The sequence below is a fragment of the Stomoxys calcitrans genome, chromosome 5 (assembly GCF_963082655.1).
Source record: "Stomoxys calcitrans chromosome 5, idStoCalc2.1, whole genome shotgun sequence".
Classification (NCBI taxonomy): Eukaryota; Metazoa; Arthropoda; class Insecta; order Diptera; family Muscidae; genus Stomoxys; species Stomoxys calcitrans.
In genome coordinates, this window is record NC_081556.1 from 86,583,280 (window position 1) to 86,598,199 (window position 14,920).

At 36.5% G+C, this 14,920-nt stretch overlaps 1 protein-coding gene across 9 annotated transcripts in view; it reads right to left on the reverse strand.

Moving 5' to 3' along the window:
- Window positions 1–792: 792 nt before the first annotated feature.
- Window positions 793–14,920, reverse strand: part of LOC106085267 (E3 SUMO-protein ligase PIAS2) — a 38,344-nt gene continuing 24,216 nt past the window's right edge. For 3 of the 9 annotated variants that reach the window (XM_013249433.2, XM_013249434.2, XM_013249439.2), the window contains one exon: window positions 12,821–13,189. In XM_013249433.2, coding sequence (XP_013104887.2) covers window positions 12,900–13,189 — 290 coding nt within the window. In that variant the 3' untranslated portion in view covers window positions 12,821–12,899. Of the gene's footprint in view, window positions 1,131–6,367; window positions 7,234–7,268; window positions 7,402–12,248; window positions 12,534–12,820; window positions 13,190–14,920 lie in introns of those variants that run through there. The other 6 variants (XR_009398270.1, XM_013249437.2, XM_013249440.2 and 3 more) reach the window with 6 other exon arrangements.

The window sequence follows — 14,920 nt, forward strand, 5'->3', positions numbered from 1 at the left end:
GCATTCTATTTGTTTTCATCTTCTTTCTCTCATATTCTCTGCTCATGTACACACACGATTGTGTGTGTTGGCAAAACGTCGACCAGCTTAATGGCAAGATGGCGGATTGCACCATATGATTTGTGGCTGTTGTACCCTTAACTGTTTCGCCAAGTTCTAGTGAGGAGTTTCTTTTTTAAAATCGGATAAAATTTGAGTCATATATGAAAAATGTTATCTTTATGTAAATGTTCTCCGAATGTCCGCATTACGGCCTGTATTCCATAAACCAACCAAACCGTTGTTACTGGTGGATGCATCGGTAAGTCTTGTATGGCATGTGGATGGCTTCACCCCAAATGTGTCAGCAGTAGTATTGCTTGATGCTTAGAGGTTACGAAAGGGCCACTTAGGTCATGAAGATCTGCTTCTAAGATATATATGTATATACACATTTGTTTTCCCATGTTTAAACCTTGTTCTTGTTGTAGCAGTGTGCTGTACACTGAGGCGGCAGCCCTTGACGATGAAGGACTCCATCGGGTCGTCAATCCGGTACGTACAACCGGCTGCCATGGGGATTAAACCTTGAAATGTTCTTCCTTATTAAGTAGGCGAGATCACATAAAGACATTCCAAACAATAAGGAGTTTTCAATATCGTAACATTTTTTTTAATATATACAAACTTTGGCACAGGTATTTTCATACCACTATTGATAGTCAGGTTGGGGATTTACTTAGGATTAAATTTAAATAAAAAAATATAAACAATATATATTTTTGTATGCATATGTCAAATTCATGCCACACATAACATATCTATCCATTAACTTGTAAAAATAAATTCTAAAACTAGAAACGAGTTAACTATGGAACAACTGGAAAGTTATAGAATTATATGGCCCAGAGGCATTGAACTAGTGGCAACGAGAAGTGTATGGTGTGTCAATTTTGAAACTTTTCTCTTTCGATGTTTTATGGTGGGTGCCGTTGTTTAATGTTTGTACTACATAAGCTCCAAGCACTTACCACTCCTTGTCAGTGCTTATACAACCCCGCAACGTTTTCAATTTCTTTTTAAATTACCTATTGTGACTTGTACAGGACTTGAGGGAGGCGATGGAGAGTCTAATGAAATTATTTCGTTTTCTGCAAATATATTAGATAAAGATTAGAATGGAATTAATACATCTCGTTGAAAATAATAATAAATATCATACACATTTTCGGATGTGTGTGTTTCGGACTATGCGAAAGAAACCATTTCGTTACCTTAATCAATCTCATTGTTTTATACTTGGGCCGATTTAATCTCAAAACTTTTGCTAGTTTTATGCAGCAAATGTAAATAAAACAACACTTTTTTGCATTTTTAATATTTTCTTTAAAATATGTGATTATATTAACGGTTATGTTTTCAATTTTTGTCGTTATGCACTCGCTGCTATAAAAAACATGAAGCCATAAACTGCTTTTTTTTATTTTAAGTTGTGTGTTGGAAAATTGTAGCTTGGGTGATAGTCATATCTTATAACTCACATTTGTTTTGTGAGTTTACAATAAAGTACATTATCTTTACTTTTACTTTTTATTTCTATGTACATATTATTAGGTTATTTTGTGTTTAACTACTACATTGTTGTATAGTTACAGTAATTTTAATAACCTAGTCTTATATCGTAACTATTTAGCCTTCTTTCATATTTTTTTTTTGATAACTTTTTAATAAATTTTTGCAGACATTTGTTTTTTACAGTAGATGTTGCCTTATTTTATTTTTTTTCCTTAATATTCAGGATTTTTATTCCTATCCATAAAAAAGGTGCCAAAGTGATTTGCTTACCTTTTCTTAAAAATTAGAAGAAAAAAATGAAAAGTATTACAAAAGAAAAAACAAATACACATTAAATTAAATCAATATGACCAAGTCTAGAAAAATTAAAAATTAAGATAATGAAATGATTTCTTTACCAAGAAAACTTTACTACATTACTAAATTTGTTTCTATTTACACACTAATTAAGAAAAAAACTAAATTACTTAATATGTAGGTAATGTTGCCAAAAGGAAAAACAAAAATACATTTAAAAACCAAATTTAGACATAAAAATGTTTTGTAAGTGATTTTCAATATAGAATAATGACAATAAAATTTTGACTGTAAGCCTCCCCATCATAAATGGCTGATCAGCCCACACACACACATATAGTCCTTTGTGGGAGCTAAGATGCAAGCTTCTCTCATAGAGATTAGTTGCAAATATCGTCTACGCACTCTCGGAAGAATAGTCTTCAAAAGCAGCCAAAAATTGCAAATTTTGCCCATGAACATTCCACTAAGGAATAGGGGCAAACTTCTCACATATCAATGAGTGCAGTCCGATTCAAGTTTAAGCTCAATGATAAGAGGCCGCAGTGCGACACCTCTTTGGAGATAAGTTTTACATGGCATAGTTGCCAGCATTAGGAGGGGAAAAACACCGCTGAAAAATTGTTTTGATGGTCTCCTAAGGATTCGAACCCAGGCGTTCAGTGTCATAGGCGGACGTGTTAACCTCTGCGCTACGGTGGCCTCCAAAAACCGGCAACACAGAAGTTTTTGTTTAGCCCATCACGATTTGCCGTGAACGAAGTTACAAATATCATCCGCAGCGCCAAATCGCCCAAGGCGTTGGGCCCATACCGGAAGTCGAGTACATGACACCGATTCTCAAACTGTCTCTGAGCACTCTCATAGTTCGACATGGGTAGAGTAATCTCGCTACTAAAGCCTGGAAAGGCTCCGAGTAAAGGAGAGAGTCTTACAGACCGATCTTCCTTCTCTTACCAGTAGCCAAGAAGCTTAAGGGACTTCTTCTTCTGAACCTAGTTGGAGAATTGCCTTTTAGCCCTTTAGCTCCAGCACGGATTTCGTAGATGCATAGCACTACGACTGCTTCGAATGCCATCATTACACATATTAAGCTTGGTTTAAACCAGGTCAGGCTATAAGATAGGCATGTCCTTGTGGCTCTGGACCTCTCCAAAGCCCTCGGTCATTAATACCACGCTTTTTGAGGACATCGCTAAAACTTTGGATTACGAATTACCTGTGCTGTCGCCTGTCATTTGTGGAATTTAGAGATAACAATCGAAACCCATAGTGTGAAACAGGGGGTAAGTCAAGGCGGGGTGATATCTTAGGCACTGTTAAACCCCTACCTCTCCTCTATTCCACACCCTCCACACAGCATCGAGATCGTATCCTATGTAGAGCTGGCAAAATATCTATGGCACTATTGATATTTTATTTTTTGACAGAATATCGATTGATATTTTTCCGATGGATACTATCGCAAAAGTTATTTTTTTTTTTGCAAAATTTAACAAAAATAAGCAATACGACACTGAATGTATCCTTTACGATACATTGCGCCTATAAAGGGCACAATTTTCATCCAATTGGGCTAACATTTTAAACAATGATTTCCCTCTTGACTTCTAACTGACTTTATTAGCCTTGGTTTTATTTGGTCTGTGCATTGATATTTTAGTCCTATGTAAATCGATCGCCTGATTTTTACTTCTCATATTCGTTTGAAATATAGGTGAAGGGAAATTATCGATAGTATCGATACTATCGAAATTTATTATTAAAAGTATCGAAAATATCGAATGTTGCGATTATCGATAGTTTGTCAGCTCTAATACTATACCCACGATTGTATGATCATGGCTTCGGGTAACCTCGGTGATGATATCTGCGGTAGGTGGAACTTCTACCTTGCATCCCTTCAATCCTATAGGAGCCGGTTGTACGTACCGGATTGATACGATGGAGTCCTTCATTGGCAAGGGCTGTAGCTTCAATGTATAACACAATGCTACAACAAACACAACTACATTGCTGATATTGCCTTTTATTTTGCTGAAGACATACTCCACCAAATCTTCAGCCATACTGTTCACTCCATCTAATTTTAATGTGACAGTCGACGCTGTAAGAATTTCGACCAGCTATAAAAGGGAGGTCCCTTTCATTCAGCTTAAAATAAAATCGGACTCCATTCATTGATATGTGAGAAGTTTGCCCCAGTTCCTTAATGCAATTTTCATGGGCAAATTTGCAACTATCCCAAAATATTTGGTGTCACATTTGACAGCCTTTATAGTCTTCCTCACATGTCACTGCAATTTTTGACAAGGTCAGGAGTAAAATCAAGGTCCTCAAGTTGCTTGCCGGCAGCTTTTGGCATGCTGACAAATAAATCTTGTTGACTACCCGATTGCTATCCTCTCAGTAAAGATATGTACCTGATTCAGAGTTTGGTCAACGCTAGAAACCTTATGATACATCTTGTGCAACTGTGGTAACTGTTGTTTTCTTGGTCACCACTATTGGCTTGTTGGAGTAGGTACCCAAAAATGTGATTGGAAATTTTGTTCAATTCCTCTGCCATTTCGAAGCAATTCATGATAAGACAAAATTGTAAAGACCTTTAAATGACATTTTGGGATCCGAAGCCTTAAAAGTAGTAACATATAACTCAATTAAAGTTAAGGCAAAAAATTCTTTAAGAGTATAAAAAGTTTAATACAGGTTTACCATATCAGACAATGACTAAATTTGGATGCATAATAAACATATAAATTCATATGCAAAGTTTTGAATAAATTTTTCTAAACGAAAAATGTTTGAAAGTTTGCAGTAACTAAACAATAAGCTACATCCACAACATACATTGTTCTACATCATCGGCTTATATTTTGTTTCAATATAAGCTCATCGGCAGATTTGTATTATCTCCGTCAGCCGATTTCATTTAATCAAGAAATATTTGATCTATTTTTATTAAGTTAACTAGCTGGACAGGGACCGCTCCGCTGCGCCTTCTTTTACTTTATATGGAACAAAATTATCCTTTGAATATTTATTTTCGACAATTAAGGAGCTTTTAGTGAAATACCATGCTACGAAAATAGTATATGTACATATATCGCTTGACTAATAGTATAACAATATAAATGCCTTATCTGAATCCCATATGATCTTTATTGGTCTATGAATTCGCTTGGAGGGTTAAGCGTCATTTACGTTTGGGTGTTAGTTATACTCCATTCGTAAGTCTTTATTTCAGCCCGATATTGTTATGATGTCTGATTTAGGGGTGTTTTCGGGATTAAGGTGGTACATTAGACACTTGATCTTGAAAAAAATATCAGCATCTTGCTATTCTCTCAAATACGATTTATTTAAGACCCATATTGCCATTGGTTTAAGGGGAGTTTATGGGATGAAGCGTTCTCGAACAATGTGTACTCTTTGGAGGTGTTTTGGGAAAAGGGCGCTGCCCCAAATACATGGTCCCACATTCGGATATAAGATTCGCATTCTGCTCCCAAATACCTTTATTTGAGCCACATATTGCGATGGTCAGTAAATAATTGCTGTTTGTGAGGAGTTGTGGTGGAGTGGTAGACCCCCTGAAAATTGGTCCCGAAAGTGGGTATCAATTTCATACTCTGGTTGTTTTGGGTAGTGGGGTGGTCCTCCAAACACTTATCCCTGAAAACATATCAGCATCGTGCTCTACTCTCAAATATCATTTATTTGAACCCCATATTCCCATTGGCCTCAAAATTGGCTATCAATTTCGTTTTCGCGAAATGCTAAATACCTATCATTTAACCCCTTTTTGCAAAATTCAGCAAATATTTTCGGTTTGGGGTATGGGCCCTATAAACTATCAATATCGAGATCCACTCCCTTTAAGACCCAAATTGTCATGGTGAGCAAATACGTCCTATTTTTGGGGTTGTTATGGGGGTGGGAGTCCCTTAGGCAGTTGGTATGTTGGCATGTTGATATCAGATTCTTGGTCTTCTCCCAAATACCTTTCATTTGAGCTCAATTTTTCCATAATCGGCAAACATGATCGGTTTTGGGAGATGGGACGGTCGTTTAGTGACTTGGACCTCAAAATATCAGATTCGTGTTCTACTGTAAAATACCTCTTATAACAGCCCCTTTATTGGAATGGTTAGCAAATACGTCCTATATGGGTGTTGTTATGGGGGTGGGGTGGTCCCATAGACGCTTTTTCCCGAGTATTAAATCAAACTCGTGCTTTACTTCCAAAGACCTTTAATTTGAGCCCCATATTGTTATGGTCGTAAATTTGTTCTCTTTGGGGGGTGTTTTTGGTCAAAATATATATTTGGTGGATTTTGGGGTGGGGCGGCCCCCTTGATTACAGCATCCGAAAATTGGATACATTTTTGGGGTACTATAAGAGGGCACGCAAAATTTCGCTTAAATCGCATCTCCCATGACCGAGATCTGCCGTTTCTGAAAATTAGGGTAAAGGGGAGGGTCCACACACACACACATTACATTCGTCCAGAATAGGGCTAAGTGTTTGGAGGGAATCTAGGCTCGGAAAGAGGTGATCACATGCTTCTCCTCGCAGCATTGACATGTAAGGTTTACCCGGTGTCCAGCGAGACGTCACAGACCAGATCATGCAATGACCAGTCAGGACTGGGGCTCAAATTAAAGGGGTTTGGAAGTGAAGCACGAATTTGATATCTATATTTGAGTAGAAATGTCTGAGGTGCCATCCCTCCCCTAATGGGAACATTACCCTAAGGAAGAACATTACCACCAGGAACCAAGAAGGGGCAAATTCTCACACATCAATAAGTGCTTTCCGATTCAAGTCTAAACTCAATGATAAGGGACCTTTTTTTAAATGACCATGCCTCGCAAATATCGCATTCAGGGCGAAGTGTCCCCACCCTTAACAGATATTAGAGAGTTAAAGAAGCAGAGCGGGACACGGCTATCCCTTTATAAAATAAATTCCAAGTTCTTTACCTCATATTTATATAAAACGCTTCCTTCAGCCAATGGTTCTATCCTCGTGAACTGGAGTGTAAAATTTCATTACTTTTTTATAAGAGTTACGAGATAAAAGAAAATAAATTAACTTATTTATTTTGGCACTTTGTTTTATAATCTCAAGGAAATTTTTTGAAATAAAAGGAAAAGTAGAACCAATTTTAAAAATTATTGATATGCTGCTAAGACAATGTACAGACAATTTGGAATTGAATTTTTGTTTTCCTCGGCTTCTGCAAAAATTTAGCTTTTTATGACTGTGTATGTGTGTGTCTATATACACAACATAAAACTAAGTAAAATTATTTCGTAAAAACTAATATTATGTCCGCTTTTATGTGTATGTATGTATACCTTAAGTTTAAAGTTTCTCTGTAAAAAAAAGAAGAATAAATAAGAAATCTTATGTAATCCTAAAACTAGTTATGTCTTAAAAATTGAAGATTTCCATAGATTTTGGTGGTTGTTATGTATGTGTAGTCTCTATTCGAATTTAATATATTGTAGGAAAATAAGAGTAACCATGCTAACTTCAATAAACTGAAACAAAATAAAAATATTTTCGATTAATAAACGATCATAAAAAAGTTGTCTAGCGAATGTATAATTAAATAATTGAAACGAATATAGGTGGAGGAGTGTTATCTACATATAAAAGAGTGAAAATTGAAATCAAACATATACTCATGTACTTTAAATTAAAAAAAATCTTTTTAATATTTAACTTTGGAACTGATTATATACATTTTATTTAATTTTAAGAAATGCGCATAAATTTCAAGGAATCGTGTTCCAAGAATATTTGGTCAGGCTGAGCTATGTTTATCAAACCCCACACCACTGAGTGCAACTAACACACTTTTAATCAAATAGCTGAACTACAGAGTAGCTGACACAAAGTGTTACCGACTCAAACGAACGACCGCTTTGTATGCGGGAAAATATTTTTTATAGATTCAAATGAATCTAAATTTCAGAATCCAGTAACCGTCTCATAGCAATAGTGAAGGCGATCATGAGATGGGCAGAAATCAAAATTTGCAAGCTGCACGTATGTAATCCGACGTCCGATTTTTGTACTTTGACGCCAGTCTCGATGATGACGGTTGTAGAGTGGCCGTTGGTAGGCTCAAATTCTCGTACGTGTGCTCGGCTAAGTAAAAAGATCATTTTGGGAGTTTACGTATTGCTCAAATGGGAAATTTTTATACCCTCCACCATAGGATGGGGGCATACTAATTTTTTCATTCTGTTTGTAACACCTCGAAATATGCGCCTAAGACCCCATAAAGCATATATATTCTTGATCGTCATGTCATTTTAAGTGGATCTAGCCATGTCCGTCCGTCTGTCTGTCGAAAGCACGATAACTTCCGAAGGAGTAACGCTTGAAATTTTGCACAAATTCTTTTTATTAGTGTAGGTCGGTTGGGATTGTAAATGGCCAAATCGGTCCATGTTCTAATATAGCTGCAATATAAACCGATCTTGGGTCTTGCCTTCTTAACCCTCTAGAGCCCACAATTCTCGTCCGATTTGACTGAAATTTTGAACGTGGTGTTTAGGCATCACTTCCAAAAACTATAGTTTAAATAAACCGATCTGGGGTCTTGACTTCTTGAGCCCCTAGAGGGCGCAATTCTCGTCCGACTTGACTGAAATTTTGCATAAAGTGTTTTGGTATCCAACAGCTGTGCTTAACTTCTTCAACTTTTAGGGGGCGCAATTTTTATCCGATTTGGCTGTAATTTTGCACATGATGTCTTGGTATCACTTCCAACAACTGTGCTAAGTATGTTTCAAATCGGGTTATAAACTGGTATAGCTGCCACATAAACCGATCTGGGATCTTAACTTCTTGAGCCTCTAGAGGGCGCAATTCTTATCCGATTTTGATGCAATTTTGCACGAGGTGTTTTGTTAAGGCTTCAAATAACTGTGCTAAGTATGACATTAAAACCGATCTGGGATCTTGACTTCTTGAGCCTCTAGGGGGCGCAATTATTATCCGATTTGGCTGAAATTTTGTACAACGGCTTCTCCCATGACCTTCAACATACGTGCCCAATATGGCTTGATACGGCTTCCATATAAACCAACCTCCCGATTTTGCTTCTTGAGCCCCTACAAGGCACAATTTTTATCCGAATGAACTGAAATATTATACAATGAATTCTTCAATGTTCAGCATTCATTCATTTATGGTCCGAATCGGACTATAACTTTATTTAGCTCTAATAGCATAACAGTTCTTGTTCATTATTCATTGTTTGCCTATAAACCGAGATACCCGCAAAGAACTCGACATATGCGATCCATGGTGGAGGTTATATAAGATTCGGCCCGGATGAACTTAGCACGCTCTAACTTATTTTTTCCTCACGTCTAACTTGTTTTTGCTTTAGTTTAAGATCGTGTGCCTTTTGGAACTTGTAAGGTTTAGTTTTTAAGATCGTGTGCCTTTTGGAACTTGTAAGGTTTTACCTTGAGCTCGTTTTTCAAGATATATCCTTAAACGGCATATTTTCAGATCTTTCGCCATTTGATCGTTACAACGGCATGGATTTCGTTGAATTCGAGCCTTCACTCGCCGACCAATTCTGGGTCACCATCATGGCGTTTAGCTACGCTACCAGTATCATTATAACGATTGATGGTGCGATATGCAACCATTTTGTTCACTTTGAGGTGCTTGAGTTCGGCTTTAATAGGCGGTCGTGATTTTCCTGCCAATTATAACTCAATCACACTACTACGCTTGAACTCTATGAAATAAATATCATGTATTGGGTTGCCCAAAAAGTAATTGCGGATTTTTCATATAGTCGGCGTTGACAAATTTTTTCACAGCTTGTGACTCTGTAATTGCATTCTTTCTTCTGTCAGTTATCAGCTCTTACTTTTAGCTTGCTTTAAAAAAAGTGTAAAAAAAGTATATTTGATTAAAGTTCATTCTAAGTTTTATTAAAAATGGATTTACTTTCTTTTAAAAAATCCGCAATTACTTTTTGGCCAACCCAATAACTGTCATTTCTAGTTTGCAAGATATACCAGTGCGAACTTGGTAGCGCTACGTGTCAGCTGCCCATACAACTACATACTACTGTTTATCTAATAAATTGCATTATCATTTGACAATTTTGCATTACGGATGGCAACTTCTAACTTAAGTTGACAATGGTAGTTGTCATGCAGGACATTTTTTTTGACAGCCGAATTTTTTTTGGTTGTTATAAGGCTTTTATAAGTAAAATGAAGAGGAAGTAATGTTTTGTTCATTTGTTTCCACATTCCGCTTGGGGTTGTGTCATCATCATTAAAAAATGCAAATTCGGCCATGAACGTTCCATTAAGGAACAGCGGAGATACTTCTCTCATAGCAATATTCAATACAAGTTGTAGCTCAATGATAAGGGACCTCCTTTTTATTGCCGAGTCCATATGGCTTCTCGGACTCTTAGAAGACCATTAAGTAGAGAAGTTTACATGGCTGATTACCTAAGGTAAACACAAGTGTCGCCACAACTTGGAGGGGATATCCACCGCTGAAAAAATTTTCTTATGTTCTTGCCGAGATTTGAACCGAGGCGTTCAACGTTAATGGTGGACTTGCTTAACTATAAGCTACAGTGGGCCCTCATTATCGTTAAAGTTACTACAAATTCATTACATTTCGTAATGCTAATTGAAAAAATCGAGGCAAACCTAGTGGGGAAAGGCATCAAAGAGAAAAGCTGATTATTTAAAAGCAAAGATAGAAAGAAACTGGTGCAAAGCAAAAGTAACATTAACATCACAGGTTGTGGGCCAATGAGTATAGATGGCAGCACACTTATTACAAAATAACTTGGCGGTAAACTCAGTCGATATTACAAATGGCAAAACAAACTGAACATTATTCCATAAAGAAATATAAAAAAACATAATCTAGACTTATTAGAGGTCTACTGCTTTGCTGTCATTGGTTAGAACAAACGTCTCAGTCATTGTGTCCGTCATGACAGGTCACTGTCTAATCGGAAAACATGCTGACAGACTGAAGGTTGCCCGTAACGGCTTTGGCAGAAGTTATGAGGACGTCGAAGAAGAAGAGACTATAGAACACCTGTGTGGAGTTCCACTTTATGTTATCATTTCTTTGAGAACCTGTCTGATTAGGCAGATGTGAACATTCGCAAGTTGTTGGGGTTTTTAAAGCGATCTGGATATTTCAACGCAGGAACTAGAAGGCATTTCCTTCCTTCTTCTCTTCCTGTGGTATTACAATGGACGAAAACGTCTAAGTGAGTCTGATGGCAGACTGCCACTTAAACCTAAAACGATTCGTATTTACCGGCCATGGCAATATGGGGCTCAAATTAAAGGAATTTGGAAGTGCAGCACGAATTTGATATCCATATTTGAGTCGAAATGTCTGAGGTGCCGTCCCTCCCCTAATGAGAACATTACCCTAAGGAAGAACATTACCACCAGGAACCGAAAAGTGGCAAATTCTCACACATCAATGAGTGCTTTCCGATTCAAGTTTAAACTCAATGATAAGGGACCTTTTATTATAGCCGATTTCGAACGGCGTCCGCAGTGCGACCTTTTTGGGGAAAATAAATGACCATGCATGGCATTGTACATCGCAAATGTCGCCAACATTAGGATGGGATAAACACCACTTGCCCGATGTTCTCGCCAGGATTCGAACGCGTTCAGCGTCATTGGCTATAATGACACGAATGCGATATTCGTGTTCAGGGCGAAGTGTCCTCACCCTAAAAAGATATTAGAGAGTTAAAGAAGGTGCAGCGGAGCGGGCCCGTTTCGGCTAGTAAGATATATAAAAGAGCTACATTTTGAACCAAACCTTCCTTGTTCAGGGCTCAAACCCCAAATGCGATTTTTAAATGAATAAAAAATAGACAGGAGGCAACATCAAATCAGGATGTGATTCTTAGTTGATTCTTTAGGAACAGTTATTTTACCATCATAAGTGGACCTCTACGGAAATTGTGTATGGAAAGCACTACGCTAGTATGTTAGATCAATATACTCTAATTATGCTACTTGTTACAATTCCATGTTACACTAACAAGTACTATTTTACCAAAAGCTAAAAACTCATAAATTTAACACAAATATGATACAACAACAACAAACGCATAGATCGACATGTTAAGACTTTTTAAAGACATCATGAATTGCAAATACATATATCTAGGAATAATTACAATTTCGGTCCTATCGAGAAAGAAAAACAAAAAGTTATTACATTAAAATTGTCTGGAGCAATTTTAATGTAATAACTTAATAACTGAACATACACTTCATGTATGCAATATATAAGAGAATATATCAAACCGTTAGACCCCACTTGAATGTCAGAAAAAAGAAAAACATTTTTATAAAAACTTTTTGGCCTGTATTTATACATATACACATATGTATGTATGTTTGTAAGTTTGCAAATGGTTTATTTTACATATCTGAAATGTCCGCGCAAGAGGTATTATTATTAGCAATTTGAGTCGATGATGTGACAATGCCACCACCGTGTGCCAAACGTTGAACCGCTGAACCCAAGGACGGCGATGAGGCAGCAGAAGAAGTTGTTGCTTTCATTGAGGAGTTATTGTTTTGACGTAAATCCATGAGAATTTGGTCCTGTGTCAAATCGCCACCTTCTTATAAAATTAAAAACGATATTGTTACGGCAGCAATATTTATAATACAAGGAAAAGGAAACAATCCGTAGGCACAAAAGGGCAGCAAAAAATTTTACAAAGAGATGAAAAACGGAGAAAGAGAATATTGGAGCAAATATAAAATATTGGTAATGTTTTAAGAACAATTTTTCTTTAATTTTTTTTTTTATTACATAAACATCAACATTTTTAGTTACAGTTACAAAATCCTAGAAAAAATATTAAAAAATAATCACATCAAACAATGATTTAAACAAAATATAGAGAAAAAAATTGAATGTTTAAATGAAAGGTACAACAATAAAATAGGAGGGGGCGAGAACAACGCAATACAATTCATTTGATCTATGATTTTTTTGGAACACGACTAATGGTTATTTCGTTAACTTGTATGTTGCCATTAAGATTTTTCGAATTCGAACAGTTGTTGTTGAGATTATTGGTCTTATTATTGATCATAACCTCAATACGATTCAATATTGTACCATAACGAATAAGGGGATCATCGTCATTATCTTTACGTCCTCGTTTCTCAACAGTAATACGTAAAGCATGCAATTGGTCAGTGGTATTTGCTGAAGTGGTAGCAGCAGTATTGGCGGAAATTGACATAAATTCTTTGCGTGATGTTGCAACTAAATGAAGGAAAGAAAAAGTTACTGTACAAATATTCGTATAATTTATAAACATAAAAATATTTACTACGTTATGAATGCATGTCTTTTCTTTCTTCAATTTTGAAACCATTGAATGTTGACATTTACGGGTCGATTATGGATGGCAACTTTCGTTATTGAAGTTGCCAATGCCAGTTGCTAAAAATTGGAGTTTTGGGCAACCATATTTTTGTAGTTGCTCTATGAGCGTGAAAAGTTTATGAAGCAAAGTTAAAAATTAAACTTGTGCCAAATAAAATAAACCTTTACATCATAGGTTGTGGGCCATTAAACTAGACGGCATTGTAAATTGCATATTGGAACTTAACTTGCATACAAAATCCAGTTGGCGAGCTTTTTGGTTTTTATGAAGAAATGTTGGATTTGGAGCAGTTATAGAAAATCATTGAAAAGGAAGCAAACTGTAGAACTATTTTTTTTATTTCTTAATGTTCGAAGTATCATTTTTGTTGTTGTTCAACAGTATTTTAAATTAAAAATTGAATGCTCATATTTCACAACTTTTAGCCGTTTTTTCTCGCTGATGGACTGCTAAAACACTTATCGGCATGCATCAATTGGCAAAAGTTGCCCTACATAACATACATTTTTATTTTGGTTGCGTTGTCAGAAGACTCAGCACAACTGAACGGTAGTTGCTATCCTTAATCGACCAATAAGACACAAATAATTAGTACATTTTCTATCAGGTGTGTTCTGGGTTTCACTTTTACTTTTTTTAGTTACGAAATCTTATGATAGACATTTATTATTTTTGGACACTTCATTCGTGTAATAATTTTTCAAGAGGCGAAAGGGAAAGTGAATTCAAGAACACAACCGAATATGATATGTTGATTTCCCCTAAGGCAAATACCAGGTTTTGTCAGTACAAACTTAGTGACTTCTTTAAAGATAACTCAATTTGACGCATATTAAATGTTTAAACATTTTCCATGAAGAAACTCAACTCAACTTTCTCAGGTTGATGCAAATATTATTAACATTTCGAACATTCGTATATGAACTTGACTTCTCTTGTCTGCTTACCCTTATAGACAATTTACTAACACCACGCGAATAAAGTGAAAAAAAATCATACCTTATGGTGAAAAACAATTCGGATAAATTTCCCAACTCGTAAAGAAATGAGAGTTCTTCCACGGGAAGGAGATAAACGAAACAACTCTTTTTGTGGACCACGTCTCCATGACAAGTTTGGCTACACTAAAGACATGGCGTTCTACGTGATTAAGGCTCTCTTTTTCGAGATTGAAAAGACAAGGTTCGACACTACAGTCTAACAACGGGAGAGCTGAAAACGACACAAGAAGCCCGTTGACTGGGGGACTAATGATTGAGGTCATCTAGATACCCCTCCACTGGAGTGGGATGGCAACACACGTTCCGATGAATATAGTCAGCAATGGCAAGATCCATATTGCTTTAATATAGGAGCCATGGACGATTTGAAACAAAGTTACTGGACTGAACCATGGCAACTATCAATTATAATAAAACGGGAGGCCACCGTAGTGCCGAGGTTAGCAAGTCCGATTATGGACGCCGTGGTTCGAATCCTGGCGAAAACATATGAAGAATTTTTTCAGCGGTGGTTATCCTCTCTCAGGAAATTGAACTTCAAATCCAACATTTTGGAAAAGACAACTCTTGCCCTATACAACTGCAAGAGAGCCATTGGCAAAAGTT